The sequence below is a fragment of the Juglans regia genome, chromosome 6, assembly GCF_001411555.2.
Source record: "Juglans regia cultivar Chandler chromosome 6, Walnut 2.0, whole genome shotgun sequence".
In the NCBI taxonomy this organism is placed as follows: domain Eukaryota; kingdom Viridiplantae; phylum Streptophyta; class Magnoliopsida; order Fagales; family Juglandaceae; genus Juglans; species Juglans regia.
In genome coordinates this window covers 36,101,961-36,120,153 of record NC_049906.1, presented here as the reverse complement: position 1 = coordinate 36,120,153, position 18,193 = coordinate 36,101,961, and the positions used below count along the sequence as shown (strand labels likewise).

The window sequence follows — 18,193 nt, the reverse complement described above, 5'->3', positions numbered from 1 at the left end:
TTATGTATACTACTACACTTTTGAATCTTTTTGCTGCATAGAGCCCAAACATCCTTAGCAAAAATACAATCCCAGACACTATGTATCACAGATTCAACATCAGTTTCACATATTGGATAGAGATCCTCCTGCAGAACATGCTTTAGTTTGAGATTACTACGGGTGGGCTGGATATCACAACATGATCTCCATATAAAGTTTTTAACCACTGGCTGTGTCTTAAATTCCAAATTTTCTGCCATAGTTTCTCCAATCCATTAGTTTGAGAAGAAGTGGTGCACACAGAACTTGAGTTTAAATCTAGTTGAAGATAATATGCACTTCAAACTGAATATCTTCCATTATTAGTACACCTCCAGATCAGGCTATCATCCCTTGACAGAGGACTAATACACATGTTTAGAATCATATATGCTTCCTCTTCGGTAAAAATATCTTGTACTAAAGCTTTATTCCATTCATTAGTTCCAGGAATGATCAATTTTGAAACCAGGTCATCTGCACTTAAGATAGAGACTGGAGATTGGAGATTGGAACTTATAAGAAGAAGGTGTTGGCATCCATATGAAGCATTTTTAGGCAACTTAGCCTCCATGATGGATGATGTGGGTAAATATTTGGCTTTGAGAATCTCAGTAGCTAAAGTAGAAGGTTGTTGCAAAATCCTCCACAATTGCTTTGCTAACATAGCGGTAAAAGCCTCCAAATCCCTGGAACCCCAAACCACCAGATTTCTTTGAAATACATATCTTCTTGCAGCTTAACCAATGGATCTTCTGAGAACTATCATGATGACCCCAAAAACAATTCTGCATCATATTAGTAATCTGATGGCACAAAGTCTTTTGTAGTCTAAATAATCCCATACAAAGAGTTGGCAAAGCTTGGATGACTGCCTTAAGCAATATTTCCTTTCCAGCCTCCGACGAAAATTTTGATTGCCAGCTATTAAGCTTACCCCAAATTCTATCAATAATCCCTTTGAAGGCACTATTCTTTTGCCTGCCAACCAATGTAGGTAGCCCAAGATACTTATCAAAACAGCCAGTAGATCTAAGCCCTGAGATTTCTTTGATAAGTTGCCTCATTCCCATTGCTGTGTTTCTGCTAAAAAATAACGATGTCTTTCTCTCTATTCAACTTTTGGCCAGAGATTCTTTCATAGCATAAAAGAATGTCTTGTAATCGACTCCACTCAATTGAGGATGCTCTGATAAATAGTAAACAGTCATCAGCAAAGAAAAGATGTGAGACACGAACCAAACCCCTTACAATGGGCACACCAGTAAGAGTACCATGCATATGAGCATGAGAGATAAGCCCACTAAACACTTCTGCACATAAAATAAACAAATATGGAGATAGAGGATCCCCTTGCCTAAGACCTCTTGAAGGTTGGAATTATTGTTGTGGAACACCATTAACCAACACTAAGTAAGAGACTGATGAAACACATTCTATAATCGGACTTATCCATTGATGCCCAAATCCCAATTTCTCCATAACTAGCTTTAAAAAGCTCCATTCGACCCTATCATAGGCCTAACTCATATCAAGTTTCACTGCCATAAACCCCTCTCTACCTTTCAAAGCAGAATTCATAGTGTGGATTGTTTCATAGGCTGCCAATACATTATCAGTAATCAAAGGACCTGGTATGAAAGCACTTCGATGGGTAGAAATAATCTGAGGTAGTATAATTTTGAGTCTATTGGCCAAAACTTTTGATATTATCTTGTAGATTACATTACACAAACTAATACTAATAGGTTGAAAATCAGTTAACTTGGTTGGTCTTTTAATCTTTGGAATAAGTGTAATAAAAGTCTGATTAATTGAAGAAAGTGCCACACCACAGTTCAGAAAATCCAATACCATCTGACTAACCTTTTCTCCAATAGTATCCCAGTGAACTTGAAAGAAAGAAGCAGAATATCCATCCGGGCCAGGTGATTTGTATGGTGACAGCTGAAAAAGCGCCTGTTTAACTTCAATCTCTGTAAATGGCTTGATCAACATAGCATTCATATCCACTGTCACCCTCTCCTCCACAGTTTATAAACATGCACACGGATCCTCAGGATTAGATGAAGAATAAATATTAGAAAAATAGTGAGTAAAAGCAGCTTTAATGTCTAGATCATCAGTTAAAATCCTGCCATCTTCTGATTCAACTTCCTTAATGAAATTAGTTCTTCTTCTCTGGTTTACACATGAATGATAATACTTTGTATTTCTATCCCCAAATCTAAGCCAGTGAACTTTTGCCCTCTGCTTCCATTGAATATCATCTTTCTCCAATAATAAATTCCTCTCAGATTGAAGCACCCTCAATTCTTCCCAAGCTTCCCTTGTCCCAATATTCTAAATGGATTCCATCCTTTCTTCTATCTGCTGCAACTCTTTCCTTTCATTAGTCCTTTTATCTTTTCTCCATCCTTTCAAAGCTACACAGCATTGATTCAATGAATGCTGTAAGTCTATCACCTTATCAGAAGAAAAAGAGCCAGTACTCCAAGTATGTCTAATAACCTCTTTACAATCAGAATCCAAATTCCAACTAGCTTCATATCTCCATTCTTTTCTTTGGAAACAGTGAAACTTATCTTGATCTGGAATAGAATAGAAAATTGGAGAATGATCTGAACAAGAAGAGAGTAAAGTCTGTGCAGGAATACAACCAAACAAATTAAACCATTCCTTATTTGCCAAACTTCTATCCAGCCTTTCCAAGGTAAAATTTTCAAACATTCTATTATTACACCAAGTAAATCTGGATCCTTAATAACCCATATCACACAAATCACTATCCATTATACACTGTTGGAAATCCATCATCTGCTTTATTGGTCTTCTGGCTCCCCCTTTCTTCTCAGACAAAGATACAATTTCATTAAAATCTCCCATCACAATCCAAGGGCAATTGATATCTTTACTTAAAAATCTGATCAAGTCCCGTCTCTCCATTCTATTATGAACCACAGGGTGACCATAAAATCCAGTGAAGTACCAACATGGTCTGTTTCTACACTGCATAACTTTCACATGACTGTGTTTGTGAGAGTAATTAATCAAACCAATCTCCATTACTTCATCCAGAGCAAAGCTAAACCCCCAGAGTTACCAACACCATCAACAGTTAAAACATTAGAACAACCCAACTTCAATTTCAAAGACTGTATACTACTACCCAACATTTTAGTTTCCATTAAAAAAACCATATGTGGCTTCTATACCTTTATCATATGACAAAGGCTACGAACTGTGCGAGAGTTGCCAAGCCCTCGACAGTTCCAACATAAAGGATTCATTTCTTTTGGCGGGGCTGGGATTCAGCCTCCGCCAATACTGTGTGGGTGTTTGAATTACCTGCCTCATCAACACAAGATTGTTTAAGGAAACTTTGGAAACAACAGATTCGCATGTAGAGATATCCACAGGACTTATTCTTTCTCTTAGAAGGCAGCACAGATGATGATACATTTGAACCTAGATGTTGGCGAGTCCTTGCCTGGCGTTTCCATTTTTTATTGGAGTCCTGCTGTAAGGCCCTGTCACAGGATGCTAAGGCCTCGTTTGCATTCAAAACCCACCTCAATTCCTCTCAACTTATCTCATCTCATCATTACAACTTTTCAAATTCTCACACAAAATATAATAAACAATTCAACTTTTTCAAATCCCAAAACAACTTTCTCAAATTTCCACACAAAATATAATAAGTAATTCAACTTTTATTCTACTATTCACAAACCATCTCAACCCATCTCAACTCACCTCTGAATCCAAACCACTCCTAAATCAATAGTACATGTAACTCCTTTTGATTTCCCAACATTCTCATCCTTAATAAGAGCATAATCATCCATAGCACCACCTTTCTCAGATAATAATAGACTAGGACTCTTCATTGCAATCTCACCAGAAACATGATTAACTCCACCAATAGAAAAGTGATAAGATTCTGACTTCTCCCAAGAGGAATCCATTACCCCAGTATGACCTCCCATATCATTCAATCCTACACTTTGGTTCACATCAACATCCTTTAAAGAATGACCCCCCTTATCACTCAATTCCGCATTTTGGTTCACATCAACATCCTTTAGAGACTTCACAATAGAAGCATTCTGATTAGATGCTCTCAACCATGCCCCATACTGGTTCTTTGAATTAACCCCATGTAGAGTAGTACCATTTGCCTTACTACATCCTTTCTCTAGCTTCATGATAAATTACTCCACAACGAAAACAGATTTGTGGTAACCTCTCATATTGAAAAGGAATCCATATTGATTTTCCTTGAATAATCACAGTTCTGCCCCTTGATAGTGGCTGTGTAACATTTATAAGAACTTTAATCCTCAGGACGGAGAAAATAGGGAACATGTGTTCAACCAATATGCGCAATGAGAAAATCTATGCGCAATACAGCCAAGCAGTACAACTACATCAACCCGAGTAGAATCATGGAATTTTAATGTATCATGACAACCTTAATTTGAGTCGCAAATACCAAAATTAAGTCTGATAGAGTCACTATGCCAAAATATAAATTAATTGGTATCAACATGGTCTAAGACATCTCAAATAATGAGACAATAAATAATTCTTTAACCAAAGTTAATAGAATTCAATATGTGCAGGAAACATATCTCATCCCATCCAATCTCATCTCATCTCATCTCATCTCATTTTTTTCCCAAACATCATTCAAATACAAACACTTCCAAATTAATCATTACAACTTTTTCAAACTAATCATTACAAATTTCTTAAATTTTCAAACAAATAACAATTCATTTTTTTTAAATCTTAAAACAAAAATAATATTATAATAATATTTCATTTTATACTATTTTTTATTCAACTTTTTTCTCTCTCATTTTTCAAAACCCAATAAATACTTAATGCAACCTTACTTCTTAGAATAACTTACTACTAGTCATTATTTTATTATTACTTTTCATCTACTTTTTGTTATTATTCACTATTATTCAATATTCTATCACTACTATTCACAGACTACCTACCCAAACGCAACTTTAAACTATAGATCTTACTACTATTGACAAAATTCTCATCTCATATTATTCTCCCAAACATCACCTAGGGATGCAATCCAAGTACACAAAGTTACAAGAGACAGCACCCGATTATAGAGGGAAGACAAAAAACTACGGAAAAGTAACTTGCATGTATCAGCAGTAAGTTGTATTAGATATCACTCAAGCTTTGGCATGCAATGCGATTGTGAAAGCCATTGCTCCTGGATGTTGCCTTGTAGTGCCGATATGCTTCTCGTAGATTTTAATTGCTGGCCGCACAGTTTCTTTTGCTGAACCACAGCCATTATGCTGCAAGCTTTCCACGATGAAGGAGAGGGGGCCCTGTCCTGTACATGGTGACAATTTTATAAGTATGGGATCAGAACATTGCTTGCTTCCATATTGGTTGCAGGGGTACTCCTTTTTTTATATTTGATTATTTTACCAGCTTTTACTTTTTTGGAGTAATGCTAGAGAGAAGCCACTATAGCAGTGCACACTTTGCACTCACTATATGGCTGCTTCTAGTTGATTGTTCCCAACACTTACTTGGGAAGATGTGTGGTCTTAATGATGCCACATCATGTGTGCAAAATGGATGCTCCCAATATATAGTGACTTCTATCTATATTTATTCATATATATACTAGCGGTTATATAACGTGCAAAGCACGTTTGCCCATTTATCTAATTAAAAATGATGTGTCCAAAAAAAGAATATGATGTGTAAAAATAATATATTTTTTTAAAGAAAACTAATTAGTTAATAATTTAATGCACAGAAGTAGGAAAATAAATTTTAATAAGCATTATAATGATAACAGAACGTTACAGTAATATGAGTAATATGAAAATTAAAATGTTTTAGATATTTTAACAATAGTTTTCTTAGCAAAATATATGAATTTTGTAGAATTCAACCACAGTACTCAATGACCCAATGAGAACTGAAAAAATACAGAATATTTTATTTCTATATTGCTCTCACATTTTTTCATCATTAAAGTAAGTTTTTTCTATTTTTGAAACCCCAAAAATAATATAATGGTAAAAAATCATTTTATCTAAATAATTTTAGTTAATTAAGAATATTATGAGATTTAAATTATATTACAAACTCTAATTATTTATATGATTTTACTCTCTTAAATGATAAATGATACTTGCAGTTGTAAGTATGCAAGCGCCGTGCAGTCGCTTTGAAAAAAATGAATAAATATGGGACCTACATGAAAATAAATTAATTTTTTAATAGTGGACCCCACTCTTTTTCAAAGCGACTGCACGACGTTTGTACATTCCACAACTGTATGTAGCATTACTCTAAAAATATTTAACAAAACTCTATCATTTATTTTACTGTTTAGCACTGTTTATTACTTTTCACGAACACTGTTCATCACTGTAGCACATTACTGTAACATTGTTCGGCACTTTTAATTACTGTAGCATGTTTCATACTGTTCATCACTGTTCATTACTGCAACACTATATACTGTTTATTACTGTTCACGTCGTTTATAGCCGCTTTTAAGTTAAAGGATATATAAATATATATAGACATATTAATATGGAAAAAGCTACTTTGCCTCTCCACTTTGACCACTCCATTTGACCTACTTAGTGATTAAGGAAGTGATTTTAAGTGTATTGGTATATTTTTTTTTTTATTTTTTAAAAATATTTAAATGTATTAAAAAAATATGAAAAAAAAAAAGAAAAAAAAAACCGTACGCCCAGCGAGTAGCCCCACTCTATTAATATACCCAATTTCAAGAGTTAATCATTTCTTTGTTTTCAACATGCCAACACATGCATACAGCTCTTAGGATAGTTTGGATAGTAGAGTACTATTTATTATTTTTTATCAATTTTTTACTACTATTCACTATTATTGTTGAGTTGCTTGCTGTGTTCAAAGGATTGCAGCTTTGTATTCCTCTTGGCATCCCTAAGCTTATTATTGAATCTGATTGTCTGCTCTTGGTACAAGACTACAGCCTTATCAGGATTCTTTTCACCTAATGGCAACTTGATCAAGGAGGCAAAAGGCTTGATGCAATATTTTCAGGAGGTTAACATTGAGCATGTTAGTCGAATGGGGAATGGAGTGGCTCATAGGCTAGCTCGATATGTTTGGAATATCGTTGACATTCAAATGTTGTGGGAACATCATGTCCCTAGTTGTGTTGATCATGCTCTTTGGTTTGATCTGAATGCTATGTAATGTTTTATGATTTTAATGAAAGTCTGATTAAAATATATATTTTTTGTTATTATTTTTCACTATTATTCACAGAATATTTGAGATCACCTTACTACCCAAACGTAACCGTTGGCATTTTGTCAAGGCCCTATCATTTATCAATTTTGATGATTTTGCAGCAGTCTGGGTCATTTATCGCAAACCATTAATGTACTGAAGTGTAATAATTGGACATTCCTCAATTGCTACATATATATTGATGCCATGTCATAGATGAGTTTGGGTCATTTGGCAACTACAAGCCTATATATAGTATACTCTCTTCTTTAACCCGCCATGCATGTTTGATTAATTGGTTGTGCTTTTCAAAGCAGCTAAGGTCCAAGTCAGTGCTCATGGAGCAGCAAACTGTCCTGAAGATAAGCTTACATGGAAAAAGCCTCCTGATGGGAAGTACAAACTTAACTGGGATGCTGCTTTAAATGAGTCTTTGGGAGTGATAGGCATCAGAGCCATTCTGAGGGACTGCCAAGGAATGGTCTTGGGAACTATCAGATCAAGAAGAATCTTAAGAGTTTCACCCTTCACTGCCGAACCCTATGCAATGTTGATGGCAATCCTTTTCTGCAAGGACATCGGAGTTACAAACATTGTCCTTGAAGGGGACTCCCTGCAGGTGGTTAAACAGATGCAGAGCTCAGTCATGGACTGGAGTCTTGGTGGTCTAATTCTTGAAGACGCTAAAGCTATACTGAAGCCTTTCCCTAGCTAGAGTATTGGGCACACAAGAAGGGATGCTAATATGGCAGCTCATTTGCTAGCCAAGGATGCCCTTAATAGTGCAGAAGATTTATTCTCCCTTGAATGTATTCCAAGCTGTATTGAGCATATTATTTGTAAGGAACAATGTAATACGTTTGCTTGAGGAATATCTATGATCTTTGATTTCAAAAAAAAAAAATTGGTTGTGCTTTTCAATGAAAAGTACTTTTTTGAGAGAGAATCTAAAAGTCACCCTCTAAAGTTCACATGGCAAATTGGTAAGGTTTGAATAGTGAAATGAGATGAGATGATTTTAAATGAAAGTTGAAAGTTGAATAAAATATTATTAGAATATTATTTTTTCATATTATTATTGTTTTGTATTTTGAAAAAATTGAATTGTTTATTATGTTTCACGTGAGAATTTGAAAAAATTATAATGATGAGATGAGATCATGAGATAAGATGGATTGAGAGCGTTTCTCAATCCAAACAGGGTGATCTCATCTGGACATGTGTTTGACGCATGCACATATGATCAAAAGCTAAAAACCCTCTATACGGGTGTTAGTTGGCTTACCAACAAAAATAAAATAAAATAAAATGTTATATTATTTGTAATAATATGGTGTCACATAAAATACCGAATTGTGGCAGCTCTAATTTTAAGATTATATACCTAAGCCATGTATCATACTCATGTAATTAAACACATGATTGGTACATATATAATTTAATTTTTTAAAATAATAAACTAAACACAATTTTAACCTATCGTCTGTGCTGTTTGGATATAATGGTTGACCCAAACCTTATTAAGAAAAATATAAATGATTAAATCTGTATCTTCCAGCTTTGAGCTTAAACTTTTAATACTAGTGATGATTTTGCATGTCATTATACTTAAGTCCCTAGATTAGAAGAGAGATATATGTACCATAAAAAACAGAGTTTTTCATATTGATCTCTTTTGTTCAAAGAGTTTACACTAAACTTATCTTATTCAAAATTTGTACAAACTATTTTCTTATAAGATACGCTTAAGGTCTCGTTTGGTTACATAGATAAGACTAAATGAGATGAGAATTAATCTGTGAATCATAGTGAGATAATTTGTGAATAGTAATAAAATGATTTAAGTTAAGATTTTCAAGGAATTTTAGGAAATAAGAGAAAAAATGTTGAATAAAAAAATTATAAAGTTAAAATGAGGGTTATAATATTATTTTTATTTTGAGATATGAAAAAGTTGATTTTTTTTTCTGTGTTTTGTTTGAAAATTTGTAATAGTTAGGTAATAATTACATGAAAAAGTTAAAAATTTAAAAATTTAAAATTGAAAAATATTTGTGTTTGAATGATATTTAGATGTTGAGATGAAATGAGATGAGATGGTTCAAATAATTTATTTGAAAAATATTTATTTGAGATGGGATGAATGGTATTTGAAAAATATTTGTATTTGAATGGTATTTGGGATGAGATTAAATGAGATGGTCCGAATAATTTATAACTAGGTCTGTTAATATATATCTTGTACGTGTTTTTAAAATGGAAAAGTGGTGGCTGCTTTCGGGCTTCGATCATAGGGCGGCCGCTAGCTTCCAGTCACCAGCGCATATAAAAAGTAGTGGATTCCCTATCCGGCGACAGGAGAAAAATTGAAAACAAATGGACAAAGGATATGACAAATTGGACCAATCGAATGGGCGACTTATTATTTATTAATGTAGTTTCCTTCCATTTTCTGGACTTTATTATTTACACTTATCTTCTTGTTTTGTTCAGCAACAGCCAAGTACGTACTTCACGACGTTATTGCCAAGAAGTTGCCTAGCCTGCTGGTTAATTAGCATGGTATATAAGATCGATTGACCTAGTCTGCTGGTTAATTTGCATGCATGCATGGTCGACGTTATTGCCAAGAAGTTGCCGAGAAGTTTCTACCCACTTCTCATTAATTATTTATTTATTTGCTATCACACTACTCTATAATTGGACCTCTTGGTAATTAAATAGTAATCACGAATACTGAGAGTTTGAGAGCATGACTTCTTCCATGGCCTTTCAATTAGGAGCTTCTTCCTCTTCTTCATCTTCTTCATCTCCTTCCATCAGTTCATGGAATCATGATGTATTCTTGAGCTTTAGAGGTAAAGATGTTCGCCACAAGTTTATTTCTCATCTAGATCGTGCTTTACTTCAAAGTGGAATCAAGACTTACAAAGATAGCATCGACCTTGAAAGAGGAGAGGAAATTCTATCAGAACTTTTCAAAGCTATTGAAGAGTCACAGATTTCGATTATTGTATTCTCTAAAAACTATGCTGAATCCAGATGGTGCTTAGACGAGCTATTGAAAATTCTTGAGTGGAAGAAAATAATGAAACAAATTGTTCTACCAATATTCTATAAAGTAAAACCATCGGAAGTACGAAAACAAAAAGGAAGATTTGGAGAAGCATTCACTAAACTTGAAGAGAAAATCAAGGATGACATAAAGTCGCCGCTGGAATCCTGGAAGAAAGCTTTAGAAGAAGTAGCTAATTTGTCTGGGTTGGAATATTTAGCCGGGTAAGCTAATTTGTCTGGGTTGCCTACATATATATATATATATATATATATATATATGTTTTTGTGTGCATATATATGATGCTATTGAGATATTTATATGGAATTGCAATAACTGTTGATGAATTGCAAGCAAAAGCTAAGGAATAGAGGAATATATATGGAATATCGTCCATCAATTAACTATTCAATGAGAGTTGGAAAAAAATAATTAAGGGTGGGAATTGTTTATTATTTGGGTCATATAAAGAATGAGAAAAAAAAAACAGCTTTAAATAAGTAGTGGTTTTTAGTTTCAATTTGTTTCTAGATATAAAGACTCACAAATACTCTTAAATTATACTTTTCAGATTTAAGGAAGGGACAGAACGACAACGGGAAAAAGAATTAGTTAAAAAGTATGTTATAATTAAATACATACAAAAGAATGAAAATGTAATTAGTATCTGACAATGGCACAAGTCACAACAAATGCACAATCTAATATATATTAAAATATTCAGATTTAAGGAAGGAAAAATAATATATACTTTAACTCAACTCATATTCATATGTCATTTATCTGTGAAATGTCTGACTCTTTAACTTTTTTTTCTCTCTTTTATTGATAGGGATGATGAGTCAGAATTTATCCAAAAAGTCATTTTGTGGGTGAACCCAAAAATAGTAAATCGAACACCTTTAAGTGTTGCCAAGCATCCAATTGGAATAGAATCTCGTATACGAGACATTTATCAGCATTTAAGTATCGAAAGGAATGATATTATACTCGTGGTAGGGATATTCGGAACTGGTGGAATTGGGAAGACAACTATTTCAAGCGATATTTATAACAAGATGTCTTCTCAATTTGAAGGAAGTTGTTTCTTGAGAAATATTAGAGAAATTTCAAAACAAGTGGGAGGCCTGATTCACCTACAAAATACACTTCTTTTCGAGATCTTAAGAACAAAATTGGATATTAATGATGTTGATAGAGGAGTTGGTGTAATTTGGCATAGACTTCAATCTAAAAGGATTCTATTAATTCTTGATGATGTGGATGACATGGTCCAACTAGAAAAATTAGCTGGAGATCGTGCTTGGTTTGGTTCAGGAAGTAGAATCATCATAACAACAAGAGATCAACATTTATTAAATATCTTTAAAGTTGATTCAAAATACGAGGTGATGACTTTGGATGACAATGAAGCTCTTGAGCTGTTTAGCTTGTATGCTTTCGAGGAAAAAGAACCGTTGAGGGATTATGTGGACCTCTCTAAACAAGTGACAAAATATGCTCAAGGCCTTCCACTAGCTTTAATAGTGCTAGGTTCGGATCTAAAATGCCAAAATATACATCAATGGAAAAGTGCATTGGATAAGTATAAAAACATTCCCCACCAAAACATTCAGAGAGTACTTCAAATAAGTTATGATAGTTTGGAAGATAGCGAGAAAGACATATTCCTTGATATTGCATTTTTCTTCAAAGGAGAACCTTTGGCTGATGTCGTGGAAATATTTGAAAGTTGCCATTTTTTTCCGGTTCATGGTATCCAGAAGCTTATAGACAAGTGTCTTATTACTGTTAATGATTGTGATGATAAATATGTTTGGATGCATGACTTGCTACAAGATATGGGTAAAGAAATTGTTCGAGAAAAATCATCCAAAGATCCTAGCAAACGCAGTAGATTGTGGTTTCACGAGGATGTTCGTCAAGTGTTGGAAGAAGATTATATGGTAAGAGTCACAAAAGAAATTCTTGAGTTTTACATTTATTTCCTTTTTCTAAAAATGAAATGTAGTGGAAAATATTGACTTATGAATTAATTCCTGGCCTAGTGGAAAAAATCCTTTAAATGATCAAGAATGAATTTGTAGATATAAATAGAATTCGTTTATTTACTAAGATGAATCACTAAAAGAACCATATGTAAATGTCCAGCTTTTTCCTTTGAAATATCTTAATGTTTTCTAATTTAGTGTCTACTGTCTCTTGTAGCTAGCGTTTGTTTTATGAAAAGTTAAAAGAGTACTCATTTACACAAGTTGGAAAAGAAAAGACACTCTTTTATATTTTAACACGTGAAAATTTAGTATTGGAAATTAAATAGCATGTAAAGATAACGAGAGAGTAGTATTTTTTACGAAAGAATATACTGTCAACTCGAAAATTATGAACTTTAACAAATTGTAATTTATGAACGACTTTATGCACTAATTTTGCTGACACTTTTATATATGCATTCTCTTATATAAGGGGCCAAACCAAATTGAAGGCATAGTAGTAGATTTACCTGAAGGCGATGAGGAGATAAGCTTGCATCCGGAAGCATTTCGACATATGAAAAAACTTAGAGTGTTTATAAATCGTAATGCACGTTTTTCTTGTGCACCCAATTATCTCTATGACAAGTTAAGAGTCCTTGATTGGTATAACTATTCTTTATCATATTTGCCACAAAATTTTCAAGGGAAGAATCTCATTGTCTTTAGAATGCGTCATAGCCTCATCAAGAAGTTTGGGGACGGATTCAAGCCCAAGGTATGTACAATTATAATTATCAATAATTTTTTTTTCTTCAAATTATTTAGTAAACTCCATTCAAATTTTTTTTTTTTTTCTTTTACAGAATTTGACGATCATGGCTTTCAAGTCTTGCAGTCACTTAATAGAAATTCCGGATCTTTCAAGCACTTCTAATTTGAAGGAATTGACAATCGAATCTTGTCACAGACTAGTTAAGGTGCATGATTCCGTTGGATCCCTAGAAAAGCTTTCTGATCTGAGTTTTGGGAAATGCTCTAAACTCCGAATGCTTCCAAGAAGCCTTAAGTTGAGATCTTTACGCAAGCTTAGTCTTCGTAACTGCTCAAGCCTTCGTGATCTTCTTGAAATCGAGTGTAAAATTAAGTCTTTACGTAGATTGGTTCTATATGGCTCTGCAGTAGAAGTACTACCTCTATCCATCGGGAACCTCGTTGGACTTGAGGAATTATATCTATCGTACTGCCAAAACCTTATGTGTCTCCCAATTGCTTCCATCCAGTTGAAACATTTAGGCAAGCATGGTATTGGTGGTTGTACAAATATTGTAAAGAAGATGAGGGAGGATGGACAATCCTGTGATCTTCCTAATGATTCTACAACAGTGGAAGAAGAGATATCAAATTCAAGCAATGGGAGCACTGCATTACAACTATCAAATCTTCAAATTAGTTGTTCCCATTCAGAATCAAATTTCTTTCCACTATACAGTTTCTTTACCATGTTTAATTCCTCGACCAGTTTGCGTTCGTTATATCTAGCGGGGCTTGAAATTGTTAGCCTTCCCACCAGCATCAAAGGATTCGTTACACTAGCTCATCTTAACTTGAGCCATTGTAAGAAACTCGAAGAAATACTACAGCTTCCACCAAATATAAGACGAGTAGATGTTGAGGGATGCAAGTCACTAGAAAGATTTGGAGAAGTATCAAAAATATTGGAATTCAATGGAAGCCACATCCGATCGCTAGGAATAATTGGATTAACCGGCTGCGACAAAATGCATGTGAATATATGGAGTGATAAAGTGCAAAATCCTTTATTGTGGAAGGTATGTATGTATGCATGTGTGATCTCATTTTTAATAGCATGCATGACTCAAATTGAATTGATGATGATGATGATGATGATGGTACTTTGTTTACAGGGACTCTATGATTATGATGCTACTTTGTTTCCTAAAACTCATATTCCAGACTGGTTCAGTTATGTTCATGAGTTTTTAAAAGATAATGAAATGGTGAAGGGGCCTGATGATCATATCGGACCGAGGGAAAAAGAAGAGTGGGTAATAGATATTGAGGGGCCACACTATTTGGAGGAGATAAGCGGAATTGTATTATATGTCGTAATATTTTTATTTTTTAATGATACTATGAGGTGTAAGAGAATTTGTCGTGCTGCTAAGATAACCAGTAACGGCTCAAATGATGTATGCCGTATTCAAGATGGGGTACAATTGGTTAATATTGATTGGTACAAAAAGGGAAATAGGACTGGATATCATGTATGGGTGGGGTACTCCAATTTACAATCTTTTGACCTCAAGGTTTTGGACAATTTGCGAGTTCAATTTTATCCCAAAAGTCATCTTTATGCTGGGATGGTGCCGTTTTATGAAAGTTATAGAGCCAAAGTGGTATACAAGAATGAAAGGAGAGCAAATAAAAAAAAAGAAGAAGAGATGAAGCCAATGTTGCAAAAACTCCTGATCAACAGAAATTCAATTAATGATAACCCCAAGTAAGTAAGTCGCCCTGTTCGTACTGTGTTTTGGTTGGGATATCTTTCATGTGTGTTTTTATGGGCAATGTGCTAAAGGATCAGTGTGGGTGTGTGCCTTTATTTATTCTGATATACGAAGAAGAAAAGAAAAAAAATTGTTAAACTCTCGCAAAGGACAACTAGAGATTCCAACTTTCTTTCCCTCAACTTTCTTAGTTATTCTAAATTTGCTTCTACTAATGGCAAGTTTCTTAAATCTTGCTTTCAGTCTCTTCCTTCCAGACAAATGGAACCAAAGAATGCTCGTTATCCTCCTCCTCCCATGTCTTCAGCTTGCCAAATCTTTCACTCTTCATACTACTTCTCCATAATTAAATCAAGTCACAGAACAACAAACAAAAACCACTACCTCAGTTCTAAACCTTTTTGTTTCCAAGAGTACATTGTGTTTATTTCTTTCAAGCAAGTTCTCAAGTGACAACTGATCATATTTAATTTCAGATAGTATGTCGGATGCATTGAAGCAGGGCCACGATGATAGTATGTCGGATGCATTGATGCAGGGCCATGTTGATAGCATGCCGGATGCATTGAGGCAGGGCAACTATCATATAAAAAGATGCTTTTTGAGGTAATATTTGGATTACTTTTCTCCATAAAACCAATTTTTACACGCAAAAATTAACATTCCATTTATTGTTTTTGCAAAGAAAAGGTTTGTTGCAACAGGCAAAAGGGTAATGAAATCCCAGAACTTACTGGAGGAATTGAATAAATTAATAGAAGACAAGGGAGACTCATGAGAGGTTTTGGAGGGCCTACTTGGTTACATCCTGTGTTCCACCCAGGTGCTCATTTAGTACCTCTTTCATGCGCATTTACAATTGTGTAGGAGGGACTAACTCTTTTCCATCTTCAAAATACTATGCAGGAGGCAACATTTGTTCCACCATATGTTGCTCTTGCCATAAGACGAAATCCCGGATTCTGGGAATTTGTTAAGGTGAACTCCGAGGACTTGTCAGTAGACGCTATTACTGCTTCGGAATACTTGAGATTCAAAGAAGTGGTCTTCGATGAAAACTGGTAATTAAGTGTGACTTGGGAGAGAAACTGACATGATAAACTTGCATATAGCAGAGTGAGAAAACCATTGGGAAGATGATTTTGCAATGACTGGAAATTATCATGTAGTTTTCTTGAAAACATGGATTTGTATAACCCTGAAATTTATGTATTTTAACAAAAAATATTTGAGTTTTTTCACTCTCATGAACTTGGTACTTGATCTTGTTGATAAAAAAAATTGCTATATGAGATGTGATGTGCCAGGGCGAATGATGAAAATGCCTTGGAGATAGATTTTGGAGTCATTGACTTATCCACTCCTCGCATGACCCTTGCTTCATCTATCGGAAATGGTGTCAGCTTCATCTCAAAGTTCGTGACCTCAAGGCAACATGGGAATCCTGAGAGTGCAAAGCCACTCCTCGAGCACTTACAAGCTCTATATTATAAAGAAGAGGTGTAAACACAGCTCAAAGGCACTCTTTATTTTTCATCTCATATGCACACCGAGAATGGAAGAAAGTATTTGTCTCTGCAATCCCCAAAGAGAAATCAATTCTCAATTTTGAGCAAGACCTGTTTTGACACAAATTCCATCATAGGTGGATATTGGATGGTACACGATTTATCTGTATTTTCCATCTTGTAGGTTTAAGGAGTGGGGCTTTGAGAAAGGTGGGGGAACACTGCAGAAAGCCTTCAGGAGATGTTAGGATGCTTGCTGAGGTACTCCAAGCACCAGAACTCCTGATCTATAGTGATCATGGAAATTTGGTGGCTGCTTTGATGGCTAGCAAACTTGGAATAACTCAGGTCTAATCCATCTTTTTCAGATTTTTATTTTCGAAGTTCTATATTTCGTAGACTAACCAAACCTCATCTTGAATTCTTTATAAACATTTTATTTTAATGTATTATTACTCTAAAATATGAACTTTGGCTTGTTAATAACCCAGGGAACTATTGCTCATACTTACGAAAAAAACAAGTATATATGAAGATTCAGATGCTAAATGGAAGGAATTAGACCCCAAGCATCACTTTTCATGTCACTTCACAGCTGACATAATTTCGATGAATGCAGCAGATCAGGGAGGCCCAGCAGAAATAAAAAAGATGCATGCCTTGATAGAGAAATACGAACTTTATGGAGAGCCATACCGCTGTATTGCTGATACAAAAGGAGCTTTTGTACATCCAGCATTGTACGAGAATTTCGGTCTAACAGTCGTGGAGGCAATGAGCAGCGGATTACCCATCTTTGCAACAGATCAGGGAGGCCCAGCAGAAATTATTCTAATAGTTTAATGTGTTGTTAAATTTTAATAAAAATTTATTTTGTAACGATTATCTTTTAAATTGCAAACGTTTGGATTAAAGCATTAATATAGATTTTTACTTGCATGCCGTTGCAGATTTTCTTACATTAATCTATTTTGTAATTATCTTGAAAGCTGTTTGTAATAAATTTTGGTTGATTTAGTGTTTTACGTTTTCTTTCAGTAGGCATGCATTGCATTTATGGTTATTGAGGTACTAGTTTTTCAGCTATGACTTTAATTCATGTATATACGTTATCCTTCTTTTGAGTACTGACGGAAAAATAGCTCCAACTTGAGAAAGTATTTTCAACTTTTGATTGATTATGATTTTTTACGGTTTTGTTTTAAGGCTCAACCGTTTCAAATCATTATTTTGTGCGTTAACTTATGCAGAGTTTAATTCTTCAATTACTTCATGAGTCGTTTTACAGGCTAGTAATTATTAGCAAGTTTTTACTAGCCTATAAATAGGTGCTTTGGTTATCAGTCAGAGGTGTGCATAAAAAATTTCATACGATTTCATCTGATAGTTTTTGTGTGTTCGAGAGATTCCAAGTAAAAGTGAGGTGTTTTTATTTTGTGGAGCTTTAAGCTCAATCACTTGTGCAGAGTTCTTTCGGGCTATACGACGCAATTGGGCTGTTGTATCCTGGAGGAGAGTCAAGAGGAATTTTGTTGCACCGGTTAATTTGAGATTTTGTATACCGCAGAGGGTTTGAATCTCCTTAAAGAGAGCAATATTTATATGTCTCAATCCAAACTGGCTTCGTTTTAATCTTATTTTAATTGTAATTTTTATTATATTATTGTGTATTTCACCAACAATTTTTAAGGAGATTCAAATATGGAGCCTACAACTGAAAAATCCACGGAAAGCATTGAAGATCTCAACAAGTCCTTCCGATTCAAAGGAGCTCATTTCAAGAGATGGAAGTGCAAAGTGCTCTTCTATCTAAGT

General features: G+C 34.5%; 3 protein-coding genes across 3 annotated transcripts; 2 read left to right on the top strand and 1 right to left on the bottom strand.

The window, feature by feature from the left end:
* Nucleotides 1–632: 632 nt before the first annotated feature.
* LOC109021514 lies at nt 633–1,094 on the bottom strand. The gene has a single exon (XM_019004158.2). The coding sequence runs from the start codon at nt 1,092–1,094 to the stop codon at nt 633–635; it is 462 nt and encodes a 153-aa protein (XP_018859703.2).
* An 8,959-nt stretch (nt 1,095–10,053) lies between these two features.
* LOC109011007 (disease resistance protein RPV1-like) lies at nt 10,054–17,403 on the top strand. The gene is made up of 10 exons (XM_035691172.1): nt 10,054–10,590; nt 11,199–12,312; nt 12,833–13,117; nt 13,206–14,171; nt 14,268–14,867; nt 15,347–15,476; nt 15,561–15,693; nt 15,777–16,370; nt 16,563–16,726; nt 16,870–17,403. Exons 1-5 carry the CDS (start codon nt 10,064–10,066, stop codon nt 14,865–14,867), a joined length of 3,492 nt encoding a protein of 1,163 aa, XP_035547065.1. The 5' UTR covers nt 10,054–10,063; the 3' UTR covers nt 15,347–15,476; nt 15,561–15,693; nt 15,777–16,370; nt 16,563–16,726; nt 16,870–17,403.
* LOC108980720 (disease resistance protein RPV1) lies at nt 10,064–16,732 on the top strand. The gene is made up of 8 exons (XM_035690799.1): nt 10,064–10,590; nt 11,199–12,312; nt 12,833–13,117; nt 13,206–14,171; nt 14,268–14,408; nt 15,738–15,931; nt 16,178–16,320; nt 16,563–16,732. Exons 1-8 carry the CDS (start codon nt 10,064–10,066, stop codon nt 16,730–16,732), a joined length of 3,540 nt encoding a protein of 1,179 aa, XP_035546692.1.
* Nucleotides 17,404–18,193: the final 790 nt, after the last annotated feature.

Bases quoted from the DNA above. Each gene is read 5' to 3' on its own strand.
- LOC109021514 (XM_019004158.2), bottom strand. From the start codon at position 1,094: ATGGGAATGAGGCAACTTATCAAAGAAATCTCAGGGCTTAGATCTACT.
- LOC109011007 (XM_035691172.1), top strand. From the start codon at position 10,064: ATGACTTCTTCCATGGCCTTTCAATTAGGAGCTTCTTCCTCTTCTTCA. The intron at 10,591-11,198 runs GTAAGCTAATTT...TTTTATTGATAG, and splicing joins GGGTTGGAATATTTAGCCGG to GGATGATGAGTCAGAATTTA. The intron at 13,118-13,205 runs GTATGTACAATT...TTTCTTTTACAG, and splicing joins GGGACGGATTCAAGCCCAAG to AATTTGACGATCATGGCTTT.
- LOC108980720 (XM_035690799.1), top strand. From the start codon at position 10,064: ATGACTTCTTCCATGGCCTTTCAATTAGGAGCTTCTTCCTCTTCTTCA. The intron at 10,591-11,198 runs GTAAGCTAATTT...TTTTATTGATAG, and splicing joins GGGTTGGAATATTTAGCCGG to GGATGATGAGTCAGAATTTA. The intron at 16,321-16,562 runs GTGCAAAGCCAC...TCCATCTTGTAG, and splicing joins GCAACATGGGAATCCTGAGA to GTTTAAGGAGTGGGGCTTTG.